This window comes from Equus przewalskii, chromosome 3, assembly GCF_037783145.1.
Source record: "Equus przewalskii isolate Varuska chromosome 3, EquPr2, whole genome shotgun sequence".
Classification (NCBI taxonomy): Eukaryota; Metazoa; Chordata; class Mammalia; order Perissodactyla; family Equidae; genus Equus; species Equus przewalskii.
In genome coordinates this window covers 24,186,876-24,201,408 of record NC_091833.1, presented here as the reverse complement: position 1 = coordinate 24,201,408, position 14,533 = coordinate 24,186,876, and the positions used below count along the sequence as shown (strand labels likewise).

The following is a 14,533-nucleotide window of genomic DNA, read 5'->3' as shown; positions in this document are numbered from 1 at the left end:
CCACCACGGATTACAAAAGGTCCGAATGCTCTTTTTTAGATGCCTGGACTCTGCTCCGTTATGTGTAGGGGACAGCCAGCTGCGGGCCCAGCTCCTGAGGGCCACCTGGTGTCTCGGCCCCTCCCTCTCAGCTTGGCTATTGCGTGCCCTTGGCGTCAGGGGATCGCGGACTTGGCTTAGGGCTGAGACCCGGGGCTTGGGAAGTGATTTAGATTCCAAGTCACTTCGCTGTGAGGATGCCACTGAGAGCAAGGAGGGGCAAGATTAAGATTCAGTTTCCTTCACAAGGGCCTTTTGTGCTCCCAGAAGCCTCCCTTCTCTGGTGTATGGAGGGGGAGACAACTTTTCTGGTCAATTAGTGAGACGAGAGGTGACTCTGCGAGCGCCCTTTGGCATCCTTGGCCAAACAGCGCGCCTCCCGCAGCCCCCCGGGCCCACCTGTGCCTCCCTTACTCGGGGCCCTCTTGCGCCCGCCTCTAGGCAGCTGCCCCTCCCCCGAGGCGTGGCCCCTCGGTCCCCGGGTGGAGAGGATAGCGGCAGCCGGGGGCCAACCGGCTCCTTCCTTCCTTCTCTCCCGCCCTGGCTCCCGCCCGCCGGCTCCGGGACCGCAGCCACGTCTGAAAGCGCCTCATTGTGTGCGCTCAGCTCCGGTCGGCAGCGCGGAGCAGCGCAGTGGGCCGCGGCTTGCAGCGCAGGTAGCGCAGGGCGCCGGGCTCCGGGTCAGGAGCGCCGGAGTTTGTTTCTTGCCGTTGCCCCAGGATTGCTCCCCGCCGCCCCCAGCATCCCATTCTTACGACGCCTCTCTTTTTTTAGGGGGCTCCTGCCCTGTTCTCAGGTTCCCTCTGCTTTGGGTCTCCAGGTGTCTCCAATATCTTGGTATCCGCTGACCCCCGTCTATGCCTCTTAGAGCCCCCTCCCCGGTGTCACTGGGTGCCCCTTAATAGCCTTGGGACCCTAACGAACAAATCAGCCTCTGTGGACTCTCCCAGTGAAGAGACAGAGCCGGCGGTGGAGTGGAACTTGGAAGAGACGAGGTCAAGGAGCCTTTGCTGAGCCTCGGGAGAGGGGTGTCTGCCTCCGGGCCGCGCCGGGTCCAGCAGGGACGCCAAGCTTTGCGGTACGTTGGTTTGTCCTTTCTCCGCGCGGGATGCCCCCACCCTGGGAAGGCTTGGGGCTGGGCCGGTGGCACAGTTTGGAGAGCATTGATCTTGCAGCTGGAGGTCGGGTTTGCGGGGAGGAGCCGAGCGTGGTGGTTCCATGAGCAACGTGGAAAGGGCATCGCCTTCCCAGTCGCTGGTTTGAAAGTGTCTTCCTGGGCTTCAGCTGCACACGAGATCACTGTTGAGGGATCCCTATCCGATGAAATTTGAGTTTCAAAGGGAATGACTTTAATCTAGAAAGCTCTCTAAAGGCTTTTCCCACGGAACTTTTGAGGAAAAGCAGCTTGGTGAGTGAATTTAAAACCAGATCCAGCTGAATTTGAGTTTGGCGGCCCCTGCTTCTGGCTGCTGGATCTTGGGGCAACAAAAGAGATCTCTGTTGGCCTCAGCGTAGGTGCCCAGCAAATGTTAACTCTCTTTCCTCTTCCCTCGTATATCAGAGGCATGAGGATGGGAAAACTGAGGCCTAAGAGCAGAAAGGACTTGGCCGACCTGAAGCCATGAGTGAGTGAGCCAGGCATCAGGACTAATGAGAATAGTAGCCTGCTCAGTGAGTGCTGGCCGTGCTAAGGGTTATCTTGTTCCATTTACTCCCCTCCAGCAGGTGTGGTAGGTGCTGTTATAGCCTCCTCTACAGAGGAATCAACTGCAGCACAGAGACGTTAGGAGTGACTTGCTCAGAGTCGCACACCTCACTGGTTGTAGAGGCAGGATTCGAACCCGGTCTGCCTTCAATGCCAGGCTTCTGGCCATTATTCACCATCTTCTGTCTGTATGTACATGTGCTGCCCCATATTTTGTTGCTAGGGTGCTACGGTCACGTGAATGTGGTTAGGCTATTGTTCTTGAGTTGTCCTTATGAAAGGCTCCTCGTTGGATTCATAGAACATCATTGTGACCCAGAATTTGGAAGATTTCTGAAGAAATACTTAGAAGTGTACTATATGCCAGACATTGTTCTAAGTGCTTTACAAATATTAACTCATTTAATCTTCAAATCAAGCCCACATAATGGGGTTATATTATTTATCCCATTTTATAGATTAAAAAAAAAAAACAGGCACAGAGAGATTAAGTAGCTTGCCAAAGATCACACAGTAAATGAACAAATGGAGTTCATACCCTTAGCCACTGGGCTAGCCCTACTCCCTGTAATGAGACAGCCAAGGTCCTGCTTCTAGTCTAGTAAGGGGAGATAGGTACAGAAATGCATGAACAAGAGTATTCTAGGTAGTGATAGCAGCATTAACAATGATTTCTCAATATCACCTACTATTTCAGTCCGTATTAAAATTTCTCTGATTACCTCAAAGATACCTTCTTACAGTTGATTTGTTCAAATCAGAATCCAAACAAGGACCACACGTTGCTTTTGGCTGTTATGTGTTTGAGTTGTTTTCTTCTAAAACTGTCCCTTCTTTTTTCTTTTTCTTGTCATTGACTTGTAAGAATAATTTACTTTTTTAAAATAATAAATTAATCAAAAAAAGCTTAAAAAAAAATAAACCAGAGAACATTCCAGATTATCCCCATAATAAGAGGGCTCTGTCAACACCTGGAGGAACACAGAGGAATATGCTAAATGTGTGTTCCTTACCCCCATACCTTGTGTGTGGTACTGCAGAAAAGAGGTGGGAGCCCCCAGACTTTAGGGCCCTCCAGCTGTCAGGTTCTACGATTTACACCAAATTAGGTGCTGTGCAAAGTGCATTTTGAGGATCCCAAAGCTCAGAGACAGGGCAAAGCGTTTCTGTGTTGATATCTGCTCATCTGCTCTGAAATGCCCCAGGGCTGAGCCAGGGAGACTTGAGGCTCCTTGCCCAGACAGTGTGATTTCACTTCACATAGATTCTTGCAGGCAGAAATTTCCTCCAGCAGCATCTGGGCTGTGCGACTCCAGCCTCCCTGCCTCGGGCTCGTGCCACGCAGCTGCTCATCGGGGCTGGCAGAGAGATTGGCAGATGTGGCCAGGGTTTGGGCCAGGCATGTCTTCTGCCCAGCCCACAGCCCTCAGACTGAGACAGGGCTTGGGGGCCTTGATACCTTTCTCAGCACAGGAGATAATTTTCCATCCCATGCCCCTGTCCTCTGGCCAACCAGGTACTCGGGTCAGCTGGGAGATAGATTTGCAGGCCCTTCTCTCTCTGCAGTGAAAGCTGGAAGAGGCAAACTCCATGCATGCCTCCTTTAACCAACGAGAAAAAATGGATTTTATGATTACCAAAGTAATAAAAAAGTCTATTGTAGACTATCTGGAAAATGCAGAAATTATGGGAAGTGAGGTTAGAAAGCTGAAGGTTGCTGAGTCCAAGAATGTCATGATCAAATGAGTGGTATAGGCAGCTCTGGTGGCTTGGTGCAATGTCGATTAGCGGGAGGCTATGTGGCAGTTTTGCCAGAATCCACAGGACCCTCCTGTGGTACTGGATGCCCAGGCCACTCACTTGGACCACTATCTGGTCTCTTGACCATGGGTGTGTCTTTAACACCCCCAACTAGATTGTCAGCTCCACCATGATAGGGGCCCTCGACATTAGACCTCCAGGACTGATCCTCTTGCTTGCTTTCTTTTCTCTATTTTACATCTTTTATCCCTCATCTGGTTTTTTGTTCTACTTTCTCCATTTCCTCAATTTTATCTTTCAAACCTACTATTACAATTTTAATCTCTAAGGCAATTTAACTCTGATGAAGACAAAGATTGTACGAGAAAGGAAATGTACTCTTGGTGCATTACGTGCTTCAGCTGTGAGCTGTTTTATAAGGTCATATAATGTAAATTTGAATATTGACTTAACCAAAAATTATTTTAGGAGGCTAGGGGTAGAAGGAAAGTGTATTTACGTTTCTCTGTGTGTGTGTGTGTTATGTGTAGAGAGAAGATAAATCTTTATCTTTCATTAAAACAAGTCATTAGAAAATGCTATAAATTCTAACTGTAACAACTCATGCTTTCTTTTTAAGAAATAAAGTAATTAGCAGAAGAAACAACTAACAAATTTGAAAGCAATTACCTCTTGTTAAATAGGATTTTGGAGCAAGAGAAGGACTTGTGATAATTATCTGACTTTTTAAACTATGTACATTTAAAACTTTTAATTTAGTAATTTTTAAATAGTATATATATATATATATGTTCATATGGATCAAAATTCAAATAGTACAAAAAAGGATTTATTGTGAACTCTCTTTTCCCAGCTATTTCATTCCCCACCCAGGGGAAACTAACATGGTTATTTTCTTGTACAAACTTCCAGAGATAGCTTATGCCTATTCAAGCTATGTGTATTATTTTGACAAAAATAAATTTTAAAAAGACTTTATGACCAAAAAAGTTTCAGCGACTTGAGAAAGAGCACTCTGTAAGGTGGTTCTGGGTATCGGGGAGGAGGGGGAACTTTCTATTCCTTCCATGGCCTCTTGTACTTTACTCCCACCCCCACCCCACCCCCAAAATATATGAGTATTTTCATCATCACCATCATTACCATCAAAGACTTGGTGGAAGCTGGAGGCAGGGTTGCCTCTGAGGATGGCCTGAGGGAGGTGTAGGGATAGAGAATGCCACTTCCCTTTCACTGAGTGGCCCTGGCACTCTGGTGTGGGACTGTGTCCCCTTTTCTAATTTTCACAGATTCTTAAGACATAAGCCCATGATGCCCTCATCTGTACTTTTAGAATTTTGTATCACCTCTATGTGTTAGTTTATCCCAAAATTAAACACCTAATAAACATATACCTCCAAAAAAGAATTTAAAAAGGAAAGACTTTATAGGGGAGGGCCTAGGCCTCCCAAGATGGGAGACTTCATTGGGCAAAGGCTGAGCAGTGGAACCCACCCCAGATCCCTACCCTGGGGGTTGACAGTGGGACTTAAACCCCTGCCTTGCCCTTTACTAACTGAGTATTCATGTCTCTGAGCCCCACTGCCTCAACTAAAACAGACAGGGATAATTTCTACCTCCTAGGGATGATGGGAAGATAAGATTCAGTCATGAAGATAAAGTACGTACATATTAGAGGGCCTGCCTGACATGTTGTTCCTAACTTTGAACCCTGGGGCAATTAATGGGTGTGCTGAACATATGGCTCCTTATCAGAAAACTCCCAGCTGGGACCCGGACTTCTCTGGACACCCCTCCAGGGGTAGGATATTTTTATCTCCTTCCTAGTTCTTGAGTTCCAATAACAGGATCAAATAACAATTCCTGTATTGTGTGAGTCACTTAAGAAAACCTCTGGTTTCCTGGAGTGCAGGTAACGAACACCTTGGTATAGGGTCAAGATCCTCCCTACCCAGGAGAGGGCTGGGCTGGCCAGGGAAGCTGTGTTTGGACCAAACATCAGGGTCCTGTGATCTGCAGGGATCTCCCAGGGATGGAAGAGGACAGCAGCCTGTGATGGGTAAGCGCCAGGAACTTATGGAAGTCTTGGTTTGAGGTCCTAGTTACCCTGAAGTCTCCCCAAGCCTTGGGTCCTTCATCTAAAAAATTGAGATCTTAATGCCCACCTCAGGGGCGGTTGAGTTAAATCACAGAGTGGATGTAAAGCATCAGGCACTTGAAGTAATTTCTGTCTGTAAATACGAGTTACGAGTTCCCTTCCTCCCCTGCACCCTGTTCTCAGAGGAAGCACACCTTAAGGAGAGGAGATAACATGTGCAGAGCAGATAGTAGCTACTGTCCTTGTCTTCCAGGTTTTCTAGGCATGGGTATGGGATCCAGGAGGCAGTTCTGAAGTCAGCAGATGACAGAGCTCTTGGGTGTCTCTACCCACTCCTGCAGCCTCGCAATAAGGGGAAGGAGCAGAGATGGGATCTGCTCACAACTTAGACCTCGGCTTCTCTCAGTGGTGACATGGGCAGGGGAGGCGGGGGTCTTAATGGGATCCAAATGCTGTGGAAGCAAGGAGGAAACTTCCAGGCCCCTCCCTCCCAAAGCAGCTCATCCTTGAGATTATTGCAGGACCAACAGGTGCAAAGAGGAGAAAACTCTGGGACCTCAGGGTGTGGGAGCTGGGCTGAGTGTTTCTTTCATTCTGCAGGACAAGTGTGACAACCTCAGGATCCACTAAAGGACTCAGGGGTGGTTGGGGGCTAAAGGTGGGCCTGGGAGATGCTGGGATTCTAAGCATAGGTGGCCTCAGGGTGTCTCATCTGGATAGAGACCTCCCATGTTCCTCCTCTCCAGACACAGCTCAACACTACAACAGTATCAGTAACTGGGGGCATATGTGTGGCACTTTACCAAGCCCTTTCCACACATGTGTGTAGCAGCGTTCTTCACAACAACCCTAAGAGTTTAAATGTTACCGTCTTCATTTTATCGAGGAGGAAACAGCCTGAGAAGTCGTAAGTAAGGCATGGAGGGACTCAAAGCCAGCCCTCTCTCCTGCATCCAGCAGGAGAGCCCGTCAGTTCGCACTCCTTTGGAAAAATGTATCCAGCACCTGGTCCGTGCCCAGCTCCAGCCAGAGGCAGGGCAGCTCCATCCCCACCTGTGGGGAACTTCCTGTCAGTCTGGGAAGGCAGAACCCTCCCACTGTGCATGGCTTTCTCCTAATGTGGGGCTCTGACCCAGCCTCCCTCCTGCTTTCTCAGACCCTGAGGACCCTCCAGACATCTCCCATGGATTTGTGATTGGGGCGGGCAGCTCTCCCAGCAGTCCAGGACAGAGGTGAGTAACCTCAGCAGGGAAGGGGTCAAGCATCCTGCCAGGAGCCTGACTATTCTCACCTCTCCCTGTCTCTGGCTCCATCCTCTCTCTCCCTTCACTGGTTTCTTCTGCAAACTCACACAGTTCCAGAAAGATACCCTCCCAAAAATTGTATCTGCTGGCTTAAGAAAAATCATAAGATGCAGAAGCACACTGTGTAGACAGCACAGGTTCTCATGCGCCCCCCCCCCCATGCTCATTCCAATACCCCAGGACCAGTATTATCCCCTTTTTACAGAGGGGTAAGCTGAGTCATAGAGAGATTAAGTATTTGGTCCCAGATCACAGGCCAGGAAGTGATTAAGCCAAGATTCAACCTGAGGGAGCTTGGTGGTGCTCTTACATCGGCCAAACCACCCATTAAGTTGTTTAGCTAAACTACCTAAAATTGTCTCCCTAAAAGGAATTCTTAGGCAAAAGGTGGGAATTCTATTTTAAAGATATTTCCCTCCCCAGATAAAGAGATAAAGAGAAAGAAACATTTCCTACAGTATTCTGCAACTGGCCTTTTGCTCTGCATGGACTAGATCGTGGCTATGTCTTAACTTCACATTCCCGGGAGAGCGCCCAAACTGAGATCGTCGTGGTCCTGGGAGGCCCCCATGATCGATCGGATGCTCGGGTCCTGGGGCTGCTCCCTGTAAGCACTGGTTAGGGGTGTGGGATGGGCGAGCAGGCCACGCTCTCTAACGGCTGCGCTCTCCTCCCGCAGGCCCCTGGCCGGCGGTATGTGGCTGTCGCGCTTCTCCAGCACTGTGGTGACCGCGCTCCTGCTGGCGCAGTCTGGCCTCCTGCTCTTCCTGGTCTCCCGGCCCAGGACGCTGTCCCCAGTGGGTAGCGAGGAGCGGGTGCACGTACTGGTGCTGTCCTCGTGGCGTTCAGGCTCGTCCTTCGTGGGCCAGCTCTTCAGCCAGCACCCCGATGTCTTCTACCTGATGGAACCTGGGTGGCACGTGTGGACCGCCCTCTCGCAGGGCAGCGCGCCCGCGCTGCACATGGCCGTGCGCGACCTGGTGCGCTCCGTCTTCCTGTGCGACATGGACGTGTTCGATGCCTATCTGCCGTGGCGTCGCAACCTGTCGGACCTCTTCCAGTCGGCGGTGAGCCGCGCGCTGTGCTCGCCGCCGGCCTGCAGCGCCTTCCCGCGCGGCGCTATCAGCAGCGAGGCCGTGTGCAAACCGCTGTGCGCGCGGCGGCCCTTCGGCGTGGCCCAGGAGGCCTGCCGCTCCTACAGCCACGTGGTGATCAAGGAGGTGCGCTTTTTCAACCTGCAGGTGCTCTACCCGCTGCTCAACGACCCGGCGCTCAACCTGCGCATCGTGCACCTGGTGCGCGACCCGCGGGCGGTGCTGCGCTCGCGCGAGCAGACAGCCAAAGCCCTGGCGCGCGACAACGGCATCGTGCTGGGCACCAACGGCACGTGGGTGGAGGCTGATCCCGGCCTGCGCGTGGTGAGCGAGGTGTGCCGCAGCCACGTGCGCATCGCTGAGGCCGCCACGCGCAAGCCGCCGCCCTTCCTGCGCGACCGCTACCGCCTAGTGCGCTTCGAGGACCTGGCGCGGGCGCCGCTGTCCGAGATCCGTGCGCTCTATGACTTCGCGGGCCTGAGCCTCACGCCCCAGCTCGAGGCCTGGATCCACAACATCACTCACGGGTCCGGGCCCGGCGCGCGCCGCGAGGCCTTCAAGACCACGTCCCGGGACGCGCTCAACGTCTCCCAGGCCTGGCGCCACGCTCTGCCCTTCACCAAGATCCGCCGCGTGCAGGAGCTGTGTGCCGGCGCGCTGCAGCTGCTGGGCTACCGGCCCGTGTTCTCCGAGAAAGAACAGCGCAACCTCGCCCTGGATCTGGTGCTGCCGCGCGGCCGGAGCAGCTTCAGCTGGGCGTCGTCCACCGCCGCGCACCCTGGGCCTTAGCGGAGGCCCCAAGTTGTGGCGGTCGCCAGGGCCGGGAGGCTAGTGTATGGTGGAGAGGGAGCTGGGGCACGTGGGTGCAGGGGCCGCAGACAGCTACCGGAGGGGCCGGAGTTGGGGAGTCCTCCCCTTTAGTAGGAAAGGACTGAGTCCCCAAACTACATGTTTCTATTTCCCCACTTCTTGACTTTCCTTTGAGTCCTCTTTAGGAGCTGAGTTCCCATCAGACACACTTTATGGAAAGCAAAATTCGTGCTTCCATTTCTTCTTGGCACAGGGAATAAGTTCAGACGACTCGGTTCCTACTCGAGCACTTTCTTTCCCCTTAACCCTCTCCTCCTTTGGGATGCGTCATCCAGCAGCTGAGAAGGGTGGCCTGGTCCTGCCTGAGAGTGGAGGGGCAGTACAGTGAGCTTCTGTGTGTCTCCTCCGGTACCCCGCCTACACACACAGACCCCCCCCCGCCACCCCGACTCCATTCCCCCCATGCATCTGGCACCTCACTCCATCAAATCTATTGGCGGTTATATTCACCTGTATCGTCAGAAAGAAATCAGACAAGATTTCTCTTATTTTGTGATCTCTCTTAGCCACTCTCTGCCCCATCTTCCAGGAGCCCACATGCCCCCATCACTTGCCCAGGTAAGGTGAGCCTTTGATTTGTCCTAATAGGAAAGATCCTACCTACAGAAATAAACATAATAATTAACCTGTGTGATACAGATTAGAGTTTATAGCCTGTAAAGTTTGACAAGCGAAACACAGACTTGTCCAAGGTTACAACATGAGAAGGAGTATGAAGGGAGGAGGGAGCTTTTGCTCTGGGGCTGCAGTGGGGAGAAGAGGATGAATCAGGCTTGCAGAGACCTGTCTTATGGACAAGAAGGGCCACATTTCCCCCTCTTATTTGCCCTAGGGAAGAGCAAGCTGCCATGGCTGGGGCCACAGCTGTGGGATTCAGGAAGTGGTGAGTTCTGGGCCCAGAGTGCAGAACCTGGAGAGCCTCCTAGATGAGCCTGGAGGGAGGCAGTGAGGAGGAAAGGTGGAGGGAGAGAAGGCTTGGGAGGCCTGGGCAGCAAGCCAGGCAGAGCGTGTGGCTGAGCAAGAGGTTGGCAGCAGGATCAGTGCCTAGAGGGCAGGTCACAGGGTGAATGTAATTAAATCAGGCTTGCTATGAGCTTGGGAAAAAAACAGCTCTGGGGTGATTGTCTTCCCTTGGTCCTTCCAGGCCAGGCCCCGGAGGAGAGCAGAGTAAGAGTCCTAACTGCAGACCACAACCCCTAGCTCTGGCAGCGAAGAGACTTATTAAAGAGATACTCGATGTGTAGAGGGCTTGGTCCTGAGCTCAGGAAATGAGAGCCAGCAAGTGCTCAGTACATGTTTCAAAGAAAAAAACAAAAAACTTCACAGAACCTCTAGGAAGGACAGGGAAGCAGATCTGAGTCTGTACAAACAGAATACCCCAAGTCCCATTGGGGCACAAAGTCGGTCTGGGGACTGACGCTTGCCACCAGAACTTCTGTGCCCATTACCTCTGGAAACGAGGGAGCTGCCCTCACTGTTGCCATCAGTTGCCAGAAGGGATTCTGGAGGTGGCTAGTCTCTGAGTCTCCGCCTGAGTGTGGCCTTAGATTGATGGAACCTGGACTGTGGACCCACATCCTCGCTGCAAAGCAGGAGGAGCAAGGGCGATCTGGCATTTTCTGCTGCTTTTCTTGCATGGAGAAGAGGTATATTGACCTTGAAGCTGAAGCTTCAGGACGCCTCATTTGAGGATCTGCCAAGATGTAGAAGCTTCAGGCCCCATAAAACCTCAGTCTGCCCATGCTCATAATAGCATGGGGAAGATATTTAAAACCCAAAATTTGTTAACAGGGACTCTGCAGCTTAGAAAGGCTCAGGTCATATCACTTAATATATGGGCTAGGACTTGAACTGATATCTTTGACTTCAACACTTACGGTTCTAACAAGTAAAGTGAACTGGGGATGTAGCAAAGGACCCCACCAAAGGCTTGGGAAGCCCGATCATTTTACCCTAGTGATGACATGGGTCTCTGGGTGTCAGGGAGCCATCCTGGCATTTGGCTGCAAACATCTCAAGAACCAGAATGTTGAAAGGTATAGTGGGCAGTTGGCTGAGGTGTTGGGCCCCTGCCGCTTGCCTCTTTCCTCTCTGCATTCCCCTCTCTGTCTTCCACCCTGTGCTGGCCACTGGGGACAAAAGCAGCCTGCTTTGGAAGAAGTGCTCGGTCAAGTGGAGGGGTCCAGCCAGGAGCAGTCCCGGGCAGTGTGGTGTGTTCAGGCAAAGAAGGATGAGCAAGAGGTTCTGGGGCCAGAGGCTAAGAATGAGGAGACACTGATCTCCAGTGGGGTCCAGGAAGGCTTTTTTGGGGGCCTCAGAGCCCAGCCTGATAGTGGCATCCCACAAGTTTCATTTGCCCTGCTCAGGTCACAAATTGTATTGATGGCCACAATTAATGGCCTTTGCTGTGTGATTTACCCATTCTCATTTGACTCCAGGGGTCCCAGGCACAGGGATGACAGGCTCCTAGACTTTACTCCCTGCATATGGGACACTCTAGGCAAGCCTCTGGGTGAGTTCCCTGGTAAATGGGTTCCAAGCAAGCCTCAGGTGAACTCAGATGAGGTTTCAGGACAAAAACAGGTAGTAGCCAGTTTAGTGCTTCAATGAGTCAGGCCTGTGCTGGGCCCTGGGACATAGTGGTGGACAAAGCAGTCACAGCCCTTGCTCTTGCTCTTGCGGGGAGTGCAGACTCTAAATAAATAGTCCTACAGATAAACATGTAACCATAAATGTCAACTGTGCTCTAAGAAGAAACAATAAGAATGGGTAGAGGGCAACCTACTTTAGAATGGGGAGTCAGGAAGACCTCTTCGAAGAGGAAACATTTGGTTTGAATAAATGAAGGGTGAATAGGAGTTAATCAAGCATGGGATGAAGAAACAGAGGCAGAGAGAGACTGAGGGATTGGTCCCTTGGAATCAAGGTTCCCTGACAAAATAAAAGACTCCCTCCTGGGAATCCGGGCTCATGAGCTGGAAGAAGCCCCCAGGAGACGACCGAGTTTGTGTGTCTATAGTAAAGTTTCCCAGAAGTAGACCTGCTGGTTCAAAGAGAATTATTTTTTTAAATGTGAAATTGCCAAATTACTCTAAAAATGGAGGACCAACTTATACTCTCTGGAACAATGTCAAGAATTCCCTTGTCACCCTCTCCTACCAACTACTCCCACCCTACCACCATCAGCTGTACAGGGTCAAATCAATCATTTTCATTTTTACCTACATGATAGAATATTATTCAGTGCTAAAAAGAAATGAGCTATCAAGCCATGAAAAGTCATGGAGGAAACTGAAATGCATATTACTAAGTGAAAGAGGCCAATCTGAAGAAGCTACATACTGTATGATTCCTACTATATGACATTCTGGAAGAGGAAAAACTATGGAGACAGGAAAAGATTAGTGGTTGCCAGGGGCTGGAGGTGGAGAGGGGATGGACAAATAGGCAGAGCATAGATGATTTTTAGGGCAGTGAAAATACTGTAGGATATTATAATGATGGATATATGTCATCATACATTTGCCCAAACTCATAGAACATACAACATCAAAAGTGAACTCCAAGGTAAACTCTGGACTTTGGGTGATGATGATGTGTCAGTGTAGGCTCCTTGTTAACAAATGTACCACTCTGGTGAGTGATGTCGATAATGGGAGAGGCTATGAATGTGTGAGGGCAGGAAGTATATGGGAAATCTCTGTACCTCCCTCTCAATTTTGTTGTAAACCTAAAACTGCTCTAAAAAAAAATTGTCTTTAAAAAAAACCCAACAAGTGGAGCCAAAGCCTTGGTAGCCTCAGGAGTGTGTGGGAGTGCTGCTGAAATGGAAAGGGTTGGCCAACCATACAGAGGTGGAAGCAACCCCCACAGCCTGGACTTCGAATTTTCCCAGAGTGGTGAGACCTTCAGCTGATTGAGTATTTTCTCCTTTGGGGGTAAGACAGGAGGACTTGGTTGCCCTTGCAATTCTGATGCTATTCTGATCCCAGTCTTCAAGTCCTCCAGGCCTCCATTCATGCATTCAACATACATGAGGGATTGAGCACCAACCAGCGCTAAGGTCAAAAGTAGGAAAGGATCATGTGCTTAGGAATGCATGTGTGTCGGTGTGAGTTACACTTGTTAATGAGGTGATCACGTAGGTCTCATTGGGAAAGTGACATTTGAGCAAAGTCTTAAAGGAGGTGAGGCAGTTAATTAAGGTGTAACTATGGGTAGAGTGTCCTGGAGGAGGCAGCAGGTAATACAAAAATCCTAAGGATGGAAGGCATCTGGCATACTGGAAGAACAGCAAGGGGCTAATGGTCTGGTGTGGGGGGCCAAAGGAAGAATGCTAGGAGATGAGAAGGTAAGAGAGAGGGGGTCAGGTCAGGCAGGACCTGGTAAGGCCTTGCTGAGGACTTTGGCTTTTGCTTGGAGTGAGATGGAGGGTATACAAGGCCACTCTTGCTCTATGGCCCTCTTTAGTTGAATAAATAAATATAATGTCATATAAATGTGTAATATGTCAAGTATTTAAAAAATAATAGAACAAGTACCTAGGGAAATAAATACTTCACTATAATTTTACTGCCTATGTTAACATCCTGAATAAGTATACTGTTAGTTTTGCAACTTTTTGAACTGAATTTGAATTGAATCACACTGTGGCCTTCTTCTGCAACTTAAATTTTCCCCTCGACTTTATATTCCTGAGATTAATCATCTTGCTTGCAGCTTTGCTCATTTATTTCCACTACTGACCAGTATTTTATTGAAAATTATACCACAATGTTATTTATCTTTTTTTCTTGACAAACACTTGGCTTGTTTTTAGTTACTTGCTGTTACAGTGCTACAAGTAACAAATCTTGTATGTATCTCCTGGTATAAATGCAATAGCATATTCACCTGGGCCTGAAATGGCTGGATCATGAGCATCTTCAGTCAACATTATTCCAAAATGGTTACATCATTTTGGAATAGAGTTCTAGTTGCTGTACAACCTCACCAACAATTGATATTCTCAGACTTAAATTTTTGGCTATTGGGCGGTTGACAAATGATGTCTCAGTGTGATTTCATTTTGTGTTTCAGTGATTAACAACAAGGTTAAGCGTCTTTTCCTATTTTTGTTTGTCATTTGTATTTCTCTTTGACAAAGTACCTATTCGGGTCTTTTGTCTCTTCGTCATTTTCTTATTGATTTTTAGGAGTACATTATATATTCTGAATACTATTCCTTTGTCAGTTATATGTATTACAAATATTTCTCCCAGTTTTTCACTCGTCTTTTTACTTTCTTTATGTAACTCCTGAATAACACAAGTTCTTAAAGTAGTTAAATTTATCAAACCTTTCTTTTATGGTCTTTGTTTTTTGTATCTAGTTTAAGAACTCCTTTACTATCCTGAGACCATAAAGATATTCAACATTGTCTTCTAAAAGTTTTATAGTTCTGTATCTCACTGTAAGTGAAACAAGTAGGAGAGAGGATTCTAAAAACAAAACAAAACAAAACAAAAACAAAAACCTAGTTTTTGTTTGCTTTATATTTCCTTCATAATTTTCTTGCAGGTTTGTATTTTTCCTGGAGTTTGTATTGCTTTTCAGTTTTTTCCCATTGAGAGAAGAAATGGGTATCTTATTCCCCCTGTCATTAAAAATTTGAGCTTCTTAA

General features: G+C 49.1%; 1 protein-coding gene across 2 annotated transcripts; it reads left to right on the top strand.

Moving 5' to 3' along the window:
• Positions 1 to 504: 504 nt before the first annotated feature.
• CHST6 (carbohydrate sulfotransferase 6) lies at positions 505 to 14,533 on the top strand. Of its 2 annotated transcripts, XM_070613901.1 has the most exons (5): positions 505 to 695; positions 814 to 1,117; positions 5,418 to 5,564; positions 6,760 to 6,835; positions 7,587 to 14,533. In XM_070613901.1, exons 3-5 carry the CDS (start codon positions 5,561 to 5,563, stop codon positions 8,788 to 8,790), a joined length of 1,284 nt encoding a protein of 427 aa, XP_070470002.1. In that variant the 5' UTR covers positions 505 to 695; positions 814 to 1,117; positions 5,418 to 5,560; the 3' UTR covers positions 8,791 to 14,533. The 2 variants fall into 2 exon arrangements, with proteins under 2 accessions (XP_070470002.1, XP_070470001.1); XM_070613900.1 differs by having other exon boundaries at positions 670 to 1,117.

Coding starts and splice junctions, on each gene's coding strand:
- CHST6 (XM_070613901.1), top strand. Junction 6,836..7,586: donor CCCAGCAGTCCAGGACAGAG/GTGAGTAACCTC, acceptor CTCCTCCCGCAG/GCCCCTGGCCGGCGGTATGT.